Source organism: Tyto alba, unplaced genomic scaffold, assembly GCF_018691265.1.
Source record: "Tyto alba isolate M040663 unplaced genomic scaffold, T.alba_DEE_v4.0 Super-Scaffold_45, whole genome shotgun sequence".
NCBI classification, from domain to species: domain Eukaryota; kingdom Metazoa; phylum Chordata; class Aves; order Strigiformes; family Tytonidae; genus Tyto; species Tyto alba.
In genome coordinates this window covers 38,722,515-38,736,635 of record NW_024881321.1, presented here as the reverse complement: position 1 = coordinate 38,736,635, position 14,121 = coordinate 38,722,515, and the positions used below count along the sequence as shown (strand labels likewise).

At 37.9% G+C, this 14,121-nt stretch overlaps 1 protein-coding gene across 2 annotated transcripts in view; it reads left to right on the top strand.

Moving 5' to 3' along the window:
• SLC5A7 (solute carrier family 5 member 7) overlaps nucleotides 1-9,234 on the top strand; it is a 28,614-nt gene extending 19,380 nt beyond the window's left edge. For both annotated transcript variants that reach the window (XM_042806235.1, XM_032997140.2), the window contains 4 exons: nucleotides 197-340; nucleotides 2,294-2,447; nucleotides 3,654-3,871; nucleotides 4,603-9,234. In XM_042806235.1, the coding sequence (XP_042662169.1) occupies nucleotides 197-340; nucleotides 2,294-2,447; nucleotides 3,654-3,871; nucleotides 4,603-5,226 (1,140 nt within the window). In that variant the 3' untranslated portion in view covers nucleotides 5,227-9,234. The remainder of the gene's footprint in view (nucleotides 1-196; nucleotides 341-2,293; nucleotides 2,448-3,653; nucleotides 3,872-4,602) is intronic.
• Nucleotides 9,235-14,121: the final 4,887 nt, after the last annotated feature.

Sequence of the window (14,121 nt, the reverse complement as noted above, 5' to 3'; positions counted from 1 at the left end):
ATCCATTATCAAGCTCTCTGGATTCAGAGATGTTCCACCAGCACATAACCCGACTTTTCTGCAAGTCAGCTTGGCAATTTGGCATTTGATCTGTAGCATGCAAGAAGAAATAAAACAGATCAATGTTAATATTAAAATTTCACAGATTTGGAGTGCCTTCTTTAGACCCGAACAAAGTGTTTCTCTTTGGTTACAGTGGATCAGCGTACCCTTTGCAATGTCCCATCCTGCAGTGACAGACATTGGGTTCACAGCTGTGCACCAGGTGCACCAAGCACCTTGGCTTGGATCTATCAACTCACTTGACATTTACACATGGCTGGACAATTTCCTTTTACTGGTAAGTGATGGCTTGTATGAAGGAATGAAGCATTTAAGCACTCACACTGTGTTACTGTGACAGCTGAAAATAATAGTCTAGTTAAGAGTTTCCAGCAAACGGAAAACTTTTACCCTCTTGACTTCTGCTCAGTATTTCTGCGCATTTGAATGATTTCAGTGAACTATCAGTAGAATACTGTAGCGTAGTATAACTGTCAAAGTCAGCATTGCCAGGAATGCAATTTAAATATCATCAGGCTGAAAGAGTTGACTTATGCTAAAATTAATTAAAAGTGTGAAGCTAATATTTAACTGATGTCATAGTTGGCAGAGGAATTTATATATTGCAGAATGCAATAAATATGTTATACAAATTATTAAATATGCCTTAGGTATAGGTGATGTAGGAAAAGCTTTGCAGAGATGGATGGATGGATGGATGGATGGATGGATGGATGGATGGATGGATGGATGGATGGATGGATGGATGGATGGATGGGTGAATTCATATATGCATGCATGCCAGAATGAACTGAGGGCTTTTGTTATTTAGTACCTATGTACTACACATGGGATTGGTGGTTATTAAGTACTTTCCATTAGAAGATCTAGCAATACATGCTAACATTTTCTATTCTGTGTCCCTGAGCAACTTTACACTGTTTTCATCATGTACTTTGTGATTCCTGTCTTTGTGGTTTGTTGTTTTTTTTTTTTTTTTAATCTCAATCAAAAATCTTCAGAGTTTTCTGATAATTGGGCTATTAAAATAGATTGTTTTATCCATCTTAAATTCTTTAGAGATTCTCAGAGAGCCAAAGCATGACATTAGCTCAGGCAGCTATATTCTGTCTGGTGAGCCAGAAGGTTTCATCTCTGCTGATGACCAAAGCAAAGCTCTGCTGCTGCCAAATTGTGACACATTTTCTTTCCATCTTGTTTGTTTCATTATAGCTCAAAAAATATGCACGTGCTTGGAAAGCTTTGTTAAAGGAACATTACTAAGGCTGCAAAGGAAAACAGTCATAAATAACAGGTCAAAATCAGAGCTGCCTGTGAAACATTCATTTAGTCCCTGTGTGTGCATGAAACATGTATGAAACACCTGTATACACACTATTTGGTCCAAATGCCTCCTGCCTCATTTAGTGTGTAAAACTGGACTGTGCACTTTTAGTGAGCAATTTGCTTTATTTTCTTTCCATGCTGTTTAGTCACAGGCAGATATTTACTTAGTGGAAACTATTCAAATCCTGCTCTAGGGACAGAATTGTCAGCACTTGAAGTTTTGGCCCTTGATAATACTCTTTTGTGTCATATCTTGCAAACATAATTTTAAGTCTAATCAAGATTTTCACTGTTTTATATTCCAAACGAGAGAAGGGTTGCTACCTTTAAAGAAAACTTTCTTTTACTGCTTTGTCTTTAATTTCTGTTGGTATCACATTTGTTTAAGATGGTGGGAAAATAATTTTTCAGATTCTTGTGTTCAGTGTATACAGAAAGCATTGCGTTGTTTAGATGGACACATGCATTCATAAAGGAAGATAGAATCCTAACAGCTTCTAATCTAATTTTGGCAGGAGGGAGGGTACTGGAGGCCAAATTCTTCAAATATTAAATATTACAATAGTATTTTATAACCTTTCATAAGGCTTTATTAAGTATTTATATAACTCACAGTACTTAGGGATTACAGAGACTGTGAAAGTGCAAAGTGTTGTTGCTAATTGTACAAAGGATTAACTTGTGTAAAACAATGGGATTTATGTAGGTTTACAAAGGTTTGACATTGCTTGTGAGAATGAAAGTTACAACTATTATTGACTGACTGATATTCAATAAATAAATGAAAAAGCAGCAATGCAACATTCAGCATTCAAGTGATGCTTCTATGTGCTCTCTATATGGAAACAGCAAAAAAATCCAGAGTTATGTCCCAGTGACGGGATGTTGCCCATTGTGTTTGCAGACATTAGGAGGAATCCCATGGCAAGCATATTTCCAGCGAGTTCTTTCCTCATCTTCTGCCACATATGCTCAAGTTCTGTCATTTCTGGCTGCTTTTGGGTGTCTTGTGATGGCTCTTCCTGCAGTACTCATTGGTGCAATTGGAGCATCTACAGGTAAATGATTCAAAATTAGTAGTGCAATAAATGTAAAATGAATAGTACAATAAAAGTGCGAAAACCCTACAAAGCTTCTGTTAGATATAATCTAGCCAGATAATATCATTAATCAACTCATGACTTCTTCAACAGGAGACTACACTTCAAAAATAATATTATAGAATATTTCTCCCAGGGGAAATTACTCCTACCCCAGTGACTGAGATTAACTCATTTTGCACATTCCAGGTATCTGCATATGTAATATTTCTATTTAATGTTTCAGTTAGGTTCTGGAACTTTTATTTGATTCTAACAGTAATAGCGACAAGTGGCTGAGGGAACTGGGGTTGTTTAGCCTGGAGAAAAGGAGGCTGAGGGGACAGCCTTATCACACTGTACAACTGCCCGAAAGGATGTTGTAGCAAGGTGGGTGTTGGTCTCTTCTCCCAGGTAACAAGTGATAGGATAAGCGGAAATGTCCTCAGGTTGCGCCAGGGGAGATTTAGATTCAATACGAGGAAATATTTCTTCACTGAAAGGGTTGTCAAGCACTGGAACAGGCTGCCCAGGGAAGTGGTTGAGTCACCATCCCTGGAGGTATTTAAAAGACGTGTAGATGTGGTGCACATGGTTTAGTGGTGGACTCGACAATGTTATGTTAACGGTTGAACTTGATGATCTTAAAGGTCTTTTCCAACCTAAATATTTCTAAATGATTCTATGATTTATCAGGAATTTTCTTGACCAAAACATTCTTGTCAAGGTCTTTGTCACAGTGAGAGTGATCCCCATCACAGTGATCATATAGCTAAACTGTTAGAAATGTTCTGTTAGAAATGTTTAATGCATGGGTTTTGAGTCTGTAATCCAAGAGAATAGTTAAACCCATCACAAACAAACACAGATCCCAGACTTGTTTTATTGAGGAAAGCGACATTTATGAGCAATGCAAAGATTTATTATTAAACTTCCTACTGGATAACCACAGAATGTGATCAGATTAGCTTAGAGATAAGGAAAAATACTGAGCAGAATTAAATCTGCCTACCAGAAACCAGTGGGGCCTTTCTGAAATGCCGTCGGTCTGGCCCTAGTAACAGTTTGGTCATCGCACGTGAATGAAAATGTGGCAATAGGAATAGCTCACTACACATGAAGTCAAGAGGTGCTGTAGCTGATGACTACTAATTTACTAATAACATACCGGTGTCCATATTGCAGCCTGGAATGAGACTGAGTATGGTGTCCATGACCCCATGACCGAAAAAGAAGCAGATATGATTTTACCGATTGTGCTCCAGTACCTTTGCCCAGTCTATATCTCGTTCTTTGGCCTCGGTGCTGTATCTGCTGCTGTGATGTCGTCAGCTGACTCTTCAATTTTATCAGCAAGTTCCATGTTCGCTCGGAACATATACCAGCTTTCCTTTCGGCAAAATGTGGGTGACATTTTCATTTTTACTTTTAGAGAAAATTTTAGGTGGGACTTTAACTAGCTGATGCATAGACTGTAATTGCATAATGAAACACCTCTTTCACGTTCCTGCCTATGACTAAAAAAAGTATAGCATTTCATTCCTAACACTATATTGAATAAACTGAAAGTCATAAAAATATTTATGGCTGTGCCTGATGATAGCTCAGGGGATGCAGCTTTTAAGAGTTCTCATGGCATTGAAGTTTATCCAAACAGTTCCTAATTATTGTTGCTATCATAAGTTTTACTTAAAACTTTAAAAAAATGAGGCATCTTTCTGAATTATTGATTTATCGGGGAATCATTTGACAACAGAATGAGCTACTGAGTTGGAGTTTTTCTTAGAAAATGAAGAAGAAATTCAGATACTGACAGTTTTTTTTTATGGTTGAGCCATACGGTGCTTTTATCTAAAAGTTATTTCTAACACTGCTGTTGGTTTTTGCTTTGACACATTATCGAAATTTTCCTTATGCTCAAAGATTAATGACTTTGGGAATGGCAGCCATAACCCTTGGGGGTTTTTTTCTCTGCACTTGAGATGGAGATAGAGATATTTTTTGGTAAATATTAATGAATACGTAATACAAAATTTCCTTTTACAGTGCAGTATTTTATATCAAATGTGTGCATGAATGTATGCATACATATATTGCCATGAAAAAACCACCTAACACTGCCCTTTTTTTTCAGGCTTCGGACAGGGAAATCGTGTGGGTCATGAGAATCACTGTGTTTCTGTTTGGAGCATCAGCAACAGCAATGGCACTGCTAGCTTCATCAGTATATGGCCTGTGGTACCTCAGCTCTGACCTTGTTTATATCATCATATTCCCCCAGCTCCTGTGTGTGTTATTTATTAAAGGAACCAACACCTACGGTGCCATTGCAGGATACTTATTTGGCCTCATTCTCAGAATAACTGGAGGAGAACCATACCTCTACCTTCAGCCCTTGATCTACTATCCTGGCTGCTATCCAGATGAAAATAATATCTATATCCAGCGATTCCCATTTAAAACACTTGCTATGCTCACCTCCTTCTTTACTAACATTATAGTCTCCTACTTAGCCAAATACTTATTTGAGAGTGGGACTTTGCCACCAAAGCTGGACTTTCTTGATGCTGTCGTTGCCAGGTACAGTAGAGAACACATGGACAAAGCAACTCTTGTAAAAAGTGACAATATTGTATTAAATGAACTTGCACCTGTGAATCCACGACACAGTCTAACTTTGAGCTCAACTTTCACAAACAAGGAAGCCTTCAATTATGTTGATTCTAGTCCAGAGCTGTCCAACACTGAAGATAATTAAAAAATCTGGTAGCCACAGACAAAGTCATGTGAGGCAGGATATTCTACAAAGAATAGTAAGAGGCATTTTATAAGAAGAAGAGCAAGAACTGGGAATAAAATGCCACTGCACAATTCTTTAAGTTGTTTCTATGAACAGGAGCATCCTATGGGAGGAACTCTTTTCTGTTATTACCTAACATGTTGGATTAAATCATAGAGTGTTTACCAAAAGATACACTCAGATCCCATTCTTTCCACCCAGAACTATATACCGTATAATTAAAAAAGTATTTACAATTGAAAATATATGTAGCAGAAAAAATGCAGCAGTTATTTAACTAGGACTTCATATGAAGAGATTATAATACAGTGACTCTGAAATACTATCTGTCAACATTTTATTGGCATTAAGTGAAAATATATTGTCACAGCTATAAGTGATTTATTACTAAAGAGCTAGTTGCTTAAACAAAGACAGATAGATAACTTCCCTAGGGTTTTGGTCTGGTCATTTTATTCCTCTTAAAGAAATTCAAATAATACAAATCTAGTATTTTATTATTTTTATAAGACAGAAAAATGCACAAATAATAATAAATTCCTTATAGGAGTGCTAAACATCATATACTAATTAAAAAAGTTAAAATGAAGTGACCAGTTTAAAATTATGTTATACCTAATACAAGATGACCTTAAGCAAAGTATGTTACTATAGGTGTTCCTTTTTACTGTGGTTAGTGGCTGTCATCAATGGAGAATAACAAAAATTTTAAAGCAATAATTGGAGTTGAAACTCAGCTTGTAAAAAATGACAGAACTCTTATAAACGAAATAGAACTTTTCAATGTTGAGAAAAGAAACCTTATCTTGACTTATCAAAATGAACACTAAGCAAAGCAGCCTGACATGAAGTAACTGCAACAATGGAAAAAATATTAAAAAGTAAGGAGAGTCAAGAAGGCTTGAAACAACAGATGCGAAGGATTTCCATGGGGAAAATTCCCATTTTTCAGTTAATAAAAAAAGTATTCTCAAAGACATCAAAAAATCTTTTGGGTTGGTCTTGCTGGGATTACTATGGAAAGTTTAGATTTTCCATGGAAAATCCCATTTCCTCAAAAATGAGATTTCCCATGGGGAATACAGTCTCGCTGGATGGTTTTCCACATCTGTAAGTGTCTACCTCCAAAAGCAGCAGCAGCTCGGAGGGGAACTGAAAGGAAAGCCGAACCCACGGGCGTAGTGAGAGGCACGGCAGTGTCTTCCACTACATGCTGGACTCCGTCACGGTGCCGTCGCGGTGACTCTGCGGAGCACCAGCAGCGGCCAGGAGCAGACGAGATGCCAGTCGTGAATGAGAACGCTGGCCAGAAGCAGCAAAGCAGGGAGATGAGGCCTCTTCCGACTCTGCCCGGGCCAGCGGGGAACATGCAATGTCGTTTCCATTTGCCCACAGCCGAGATGATTGTGTCTGTCCCCACTGGTACGTGCCTTTCACAGAGGGAGATCCAATATCTAGATTTCTGTACGATTAAGAGTTCTGCTTTTTAATATCTACGCATGATGCAAAATGTTCAACTGAAATCCAGGTATCCTCCTGTTGCTGGTCACCGGTGAAATTTCTCCTTTAATGTTCACAGCATGAGGGGCTATACTGGAGGATAGGAGATGTAAGAATAGGTTTTGCTGCTAAAGGAAGAAGCCATCAACTTGTGTATTCAATGTTGACATAAACTCTTACAAGGTTGAATCCTTAGACATGTTTTTTGCTCCTTTTCTGGAGTTTTAACAGCATATATCTATTTTATGCATAGAGAAAATTAATTTTAGAGATGTTGATTGTTTTCTCCATACACTGCGTTTAAAGATAACACCGCATCTCAGTTCTGAATATGCATTTTGAACTATGATACTACTGTGCTAACAAATATTGAGTGTGCTCTGGGTGGAGGGAATCAAAGTCAGAATCTGCACCAAAAAAACAGATGACCCAATATAGCAAATACATTAAAAATTCCTACGGGGTGAGTGAACAAACCACTGATGAAATTCAGGGTGTGGAGGATCTCACAAACTGGATGCGAGCTCAGTGGTATTCATTCCCTCACGATCCATGGAACAGAGAAGAGGAAAGAGATTGTAATAAATAAAGACAGGGGAGAACAGAGCCACCGCTGAATTATTATCCATTTCTGGCCCAAATACACTAGCCTGAATCCCTTATTATGAGAGAATATCGAGCCACAGTTTTGCCTGTTTACATAGCCAATGCTTTACACTGCAGTTCCAAATTGTTAGAGGATCTCATTTTACAGCCACCTGTAAGTCTCCCTGAAAATTTCCTCTTACTTTAGTTTTGTATAGGAATTGCTAGAATTTTACTATGAGAAGCTAGTGACCAGATACCTTGCATATAGCAGCATTTCTATATTATTTATTTCAAAATTCCCAATAATAGGAGAAGAAGGAAAGGAGAAGGGGATTCAGCTGGATTCATTTAAGAAATTTTGATTGAAAACTAAAAGTCTTTCCTTTTCCTTTGTATTCCCATGTTGCCATGAAAACACGCAAGTTTTTTAAATGCTCAAAATTAGAAAGGTATGTGAAAAATTAAAATGCGTTAGTCAAAAAATTTCAAACCAGATGCTTTCAATATTATCAGAATATTTTATACTGTCTATCCTATCAATTATTTTTCTGAAATCACTGTGATTTCACAAAGTATTCCTGCTTAGATGGAACTGTGCATTCTCTAGTGGAAAGTGGTTCCAAGACAGTTTTCCAGTCCTCTCTTCAGACTGAAAGTTTATTGCACTTTTACAAGTAGCTCACCGTGGAAGCTTTATCATGCAAAGGAGATAAGCGGCACTGAAGACTCTTCATCATGCGACTGTGACTCTGCTGTCCACGTACCAAGTCTCTGCACGTGTCTGTGTGAGTCCAACAGCCGCTGCAGCGGTCGCGGTGGTGGGCTGGGCAGCGGGCAGGACGACTACAAAAGCCAGACCAAACAGCCCCATACAAAGTCTGTTTACACGACTATTGCCTTAGTTCAGCTATCCTACCATTAGATTTATACAAAGCCATTCATGTAACCAAAGGCCATATCTATGATTGATAGCTGGGGGGAAAAAAAAAAAAAAGGAAAAAAAAAAGATAACAAAATACAATCAAGTTACTTCCACAAGCGAAATGCCAACAGGACATTATTCTTGCAGTAGACTTTATTTTCATGGGAATCATCAGATGCTCCTTCTCCACTTGTGCAATCTGTGGACAGTAGTACTGTGCACTAAATTGGATCTATAATCAGTGAAGCAAACAGCTTATTTTCAGCCACTGAGGTTATTGTTTCTAAGCCTACAATTTCCAGATAAAATATTCATATCACAATCATACATTTTACTTTCATATTCTTAACATTTGTAAATAACACTTATTTGACAGAGTTTTTTACTTCCTTTGCATGAGATGTGTTCATAAAATCAAGGTTAATAACATAGCTGAGATGTCAAAAAAAGTTACAGTTTCATCTATATTTGTCCATATGAGATGGTCTATGTATTATAAATAAAACATACTTTTGTGAACCTGAACTGAATGTAAACATTAAGTGGATCAAATAAAGTAAAAGATTTAGTCTTTTATTTTCATATAGTACAATCTAGGATTTCAAATGTAAGTATCATAGGAAAAAACTGTTATTCATTTTTCCTTCTGCCCTTCAAGCATATTTGATCAAGTACCACGTGCAGTTAGACAGTAAGTTATTGTAAGTCTGCTGTTAATCAGGGCAGTATTTGTGGCTGTTGTTAAAAAAAAAAAAAAAAGTATATTTTTGTCTGTGTCAGAAATGTTATATTAAGACTATACGTAACAAAGCAGATAGGAAGTATAATATAGATATATATGTTTTAACTTTATTTGTATTGTATTCAATAGTGCCCATGAAATTCAGGAAAATACTGTCTGGTTTTGGGTCTGTTTTGTCCATCTATTAAAAATAAAGACGTTTATTTTATTACCACTCAGCATCACATGAGGTTTTGTGTCACAGGCACAGCCCCAGAGAGGTGAGGTGGCCCCGACAGAGCAGGAATTGATCCTTGCCCTGGGACATCAGTGGGCCACCCCATGGCTACAGCCCTCTCCCAAAGCCAGTCATCCTGGGCATTGCATGTGTGTTATAAATACAATTATTTAGAAAGCAAAATATTAGCTGACTGAAAAAACTAAATCTGTGGTTTTATCCTCCTAGTAAGAGTTTGACTTCCTAGTAAGAGGAGTTTGACTTCCACTGAAGTCAATGGAACAACACAAACGGGTGGCTATCCAAGTGCTACTATGATGACACATGACAAATATACAGTGTGTTTATCCTTCAGATGCTTTGCAAAAATATGTGGGCAATACTGTCCACTCATGGATGGGGAAAATAATGTTTGTTTTCCTGTGTACTGAGTTGCTCAGTCATGGAGTGAAGCACATGCTGGGATTTCCAAACAGTCAAATATCACAGACATTTCCTTAAGGCTGTAATGCTCTGGTCTCCCTTGCAATTTGGGAGTTTGATCCTCATTCACACCTTTGAAAAACTGAAGCATGTTTTTAGACAAGAGCCCTGATATCAAGTAACTTGTATCTCAGAAAGAAAGCAAGTCCATAATCCTGCAGAGTGAAAAAGGCAAGAAAAAAGCATAAAGTAAGGGAGTGCTGATGGTTGCTGTGGAAGCATTAATGAACTGTTTTGCCACATGACATCACAGGTAAAATGCCACGTGCAAGCCGGCTGTGGCCAAAACCACAGCAAAACCCTACTTAGGAGACTCTATTTGGGAATCACTTGAAACTCTTGGGGTTTTTTAGTAATAATAGCTTATTTTTGGTAAAGAATAATCTAGAAAAATCTTTTCTATATTTTTCTGTCAAATTCACAAAAGGGACAGTTAGCATAAAAAGAAACAGTGGAGAAGTAAATAGGTGGAGAAAGAAATGAAGGTCTTTAATGTAACCATTATTAATCAATATTGAATATCGAACCAATCACTTTCCACCATAGCCACACAAGAACTGATGACGAGTGAATACCAAGAAATTACATGACATGTATGAAGCCTCCCTCTCTTTAAATTACATTTAGTTGCCAAGTGCAGTTTAAAATCCACAAAAATGACTGAAAAGACGACAACTACTGAGTAGATTTCCCCTTGAAAAAGGTGAACCTGGGTAAATCCAAATGCCACGACCTCCTCCCAGCTGGGATGGTATTAGACTGCCCCTGGAAAGATTGAAGAACAATTACACCAGGCTTGGGAGACACTTCAAAGAAGGCTATGTTAACACATGAAACCATGCCCAGAATTGTTCCCAGGCCAATAAGGTGGTCTCCAGCCTGCTTTTGGCTTGAGTCAAATGTCACTCTCCCAAATAGGCACCCAGGCACAGCTTGGGGGCTGGATGGCTCCAAGGGCTTCTGAGGTCCTTTCCCAACAGGAGCTCTGCCGAAACAGACAAAGCAGTTCTCTACTCCTGACCCAGCCTTTTGGGCTGCCTTGGGGGTCCAAGGAGAGAAGCTGACACTTAGCAAACATGACTAATCTCATCCTAACACACACATTACCGTGAGATGGGTCACGCCATAGAAATGTCCATACAGATGCTTAAACATCTGCAAGATGTGGCCCACTCCTTTCTCTTGCTCCTCAAGAAGGAGGTTGAAGCCATGAACAAGATCACACCGAACAGATAGCTGAGGAATTTGTCTGGGGTGGGGGGGACAGGGGTGTGGGGTGGGGTGGAATTTGGGGTGTTTAACCTTTAGGAAGCATTCACAAGAAGAGCATAGTTCTCAGGGGGGAGTTTGTACCTGGCTGTGTGGAGAACTGGCCTTCTGCAAGCGAGACTACAAATACAGATAAAGGAAAACATCAATCTAGATTGCAAGGGATGTGTTGTGACTGTGAGACACATGTGCTATATCCATAATTGTTAATAAATAACAGATGAAAATCAGTGTAAATGAGGCTGTAGTCAGGAATAAGGCTATGCTAGAGTAAGGTAGTAGACAGCAGGTGAAAAAAAAAAAAAAAGGAAGTACTTCTGTGGATGAGAGAATTGATCAGGTTGGCTGTATTTAATTGATTTGGGAACCATTCTGAGGTCAGAAGGAAATAATGAAGTTGTTTGTGGACTAATGCAGGAAACCTGAGTAATAAGGTGGAAGAACTAGGACTACAGAAGCAAGATGTGAAAACTTCTAGTACAAACTACAGGAAAAATGACAGAACAGCTCTCAAGATGGAAAAGGATTTGAAATGACCATTTGATGAGGTCATACACTGGGTTATGTAGGCCTAAAGAATTTAACTTGAATGTGGACAGATACACTTTTAATACTATTAGTGAAGGAAATACTACTTCAAACTGCATGATCATGTAAAAATTTGAAATGTGGTAAAGACTAGGGAAAAAGACTGTTGTATTGGCAGTAAATAAGTAGTTTTAGTCTTGTGGTTAATATATTACTTTCTCAAACAGTCAATAAACAGGCAAGAAAGACTTTCAACTTTGAGCTTGGTGCATAAATACAGCACTAGAAAGTATCTAGTGACAGAAAATAATCTTGTATTGAAAACTGAGAGTGACTAGATTACCTTCATATACAAAGAACAGTAAGAGGAGGTACTTAAGCTGAAAATTAATTCAAAGGCAAATGGGTTTACAATACCATAGAATAGATTTTGATTGGGAATTAAATGCAAATTCCTCATCACGTTTGAAGTTCTGAAATACTTGGAATATTGTAGACAAAAAGCAGAAGTAGTGTTAAAATAGGTCTTGTGAATAAAACAGCAACGATGGTGAGGTCTTTGGTGTGTCATAGTCCTATACCCGATGTTGCTCCTGATCCTAATATACATCATCCTAGGAGTCTAAGCACACTTGAAGTAAGTTTAAGTGGTGTCCTTTAATGTAAAATGACAGTAGTAAATCAATTCTTAATTATTCCAAGTAAGAGTTTTCCATAGTTATGACTGAAGCACTAAAATTCATTTACTTATTTGAAAATGGACAAGGACATTTTTTTGCCAAGCTACTAATGTATTTCACTGCAAGCAAAAGGAATTGAATATATCCTGCCAATTCACTAATGGAATATAATTATTATCTGCTTATTAATAACAGAGATTAGAGTGCTGCACTGCACTTTGTGTTACTCAGCAGTTCACATCCATCAAAGCATTGCACACAATTTTCAGAAGGACTTAAAGGGAAAGATGGTCCCAAAAATGGTGGGTCACTGGGGGCATGCTATTCAAGGAATGAGCAGCTCTAGTTATCTGGCTTCTCATGATTTCAGCATGATTAGGTAAAACACAGATTATCTTTTATTGATGATATTTTGATGACAGAGATGCCCACTTTATGTTAGCTATGCAAATAACCTCTGCAGAGCCATGACTGTGAAAGGCTTGTCCTCCTTTGAGGTTGGGCAGGAGCATGGCCATGCTGAGAGGAATTAAAAGATGCCTGATGCCCACCAGCCTCTAAGTCTTGCCTCTGTCTCTCCCTTCTTTGGTGTTTGTGTTGTTCTGGACTATGGTCAAGCATAGTGTTTAGGTCTGTCCTCATCATGACAGTGGGTTGTCTGGGTAGGAACTTGCATATAGCCTACACACCAACAGTCAGACAATAACGGGAGAGAGCCATCTTTAATAGATGATATCATCCCACAGAATCACAAAAAAAGCAGTGAAGTTCTGCTGGGTTCAATTATATGTTATATTAAACAGTTCCACAAGCCATCCTTTTAACAAATTTTAAAGTTTTCTTTTTCTCTGCCCTATACACCAGCACCTTTAATCCAGAGTATCTTAATTTGCCTTCCTCCACAGTGTGGTTTTCCCACACCATTAATGATCAACAGCTACTGTTGCCATCACATGAAGTGAAAGCTTAGTTGCTCAGCGTGTAAGAAGAATATAAGTAGCTAGCAATAAAAAAGATTTCTAGTCTCTACAGTTTGTTTCTTACACACAAAGATGAGGTGACAGAAATATGACAGAGTAGTAAACAGAATGCAAGAGGTAATATAATTGTTCAAGACTAGTATAATAGAGAGTTACGCAAATTTATTGTTCTGTGTGACTGTGAAAAAGTATTATGTTCCAGCAAAGCAATGAACCAATAAATTCTTCTGTTTCATTCTTGTTTCCTGCCCATCAGGAAAGTAATATTTGAAGAGATATTGTTCTTTTGTATCAGTTATCTGTAGTGCAGGATATTGTTAAATTTACATTTTAATTATTCTCTCAAAACCATATACTAATTGCAGATTAGTGATAAACTTCAGTAACTAGATGTAAGACAGCCAATCTAAACAGGACAAATTCTATTCCTTAAGTTTTAAGCTAGGCTATTAAAATGAATTATTCCATCTGTATAAAGCTACATCAGGTTCTGGCTTAGTAACAGGAAAGAAAAATAACTAAGGATCCTAGTTCGGATGGGAGATTTTTTTTACTCCAGGTAACTGCTAATAAAAATGAAAATGTCTGGAAAATTGTCTTATACAGCCTCTGGACTGTAGCCAGAAGAACATGAACATCCTTCCTGGTATCACACATGTGAAACACACTGGGGAGAGAAATCAGCTGCACATGTGGAGGCAGAAGTTGTAGAAAAACTTATCTCAGGAGACAAGGAAAGAAAGATTTCGACCCAACGAGTTAAAACTCTAGTCATCCAGAAATGTTGTAGTAGCGACTGCCAAAGTCTGATTGGTATTCCTCTACTGCATAAATTAATATGATATTTTCACAGTGTCTGATATTTGTTTATGCACTCACTACAGCAGCTATCCATGTAATGAGTCCGCACTGAAGAGCAAGCACAGTTACCGCATTTTAGGTTT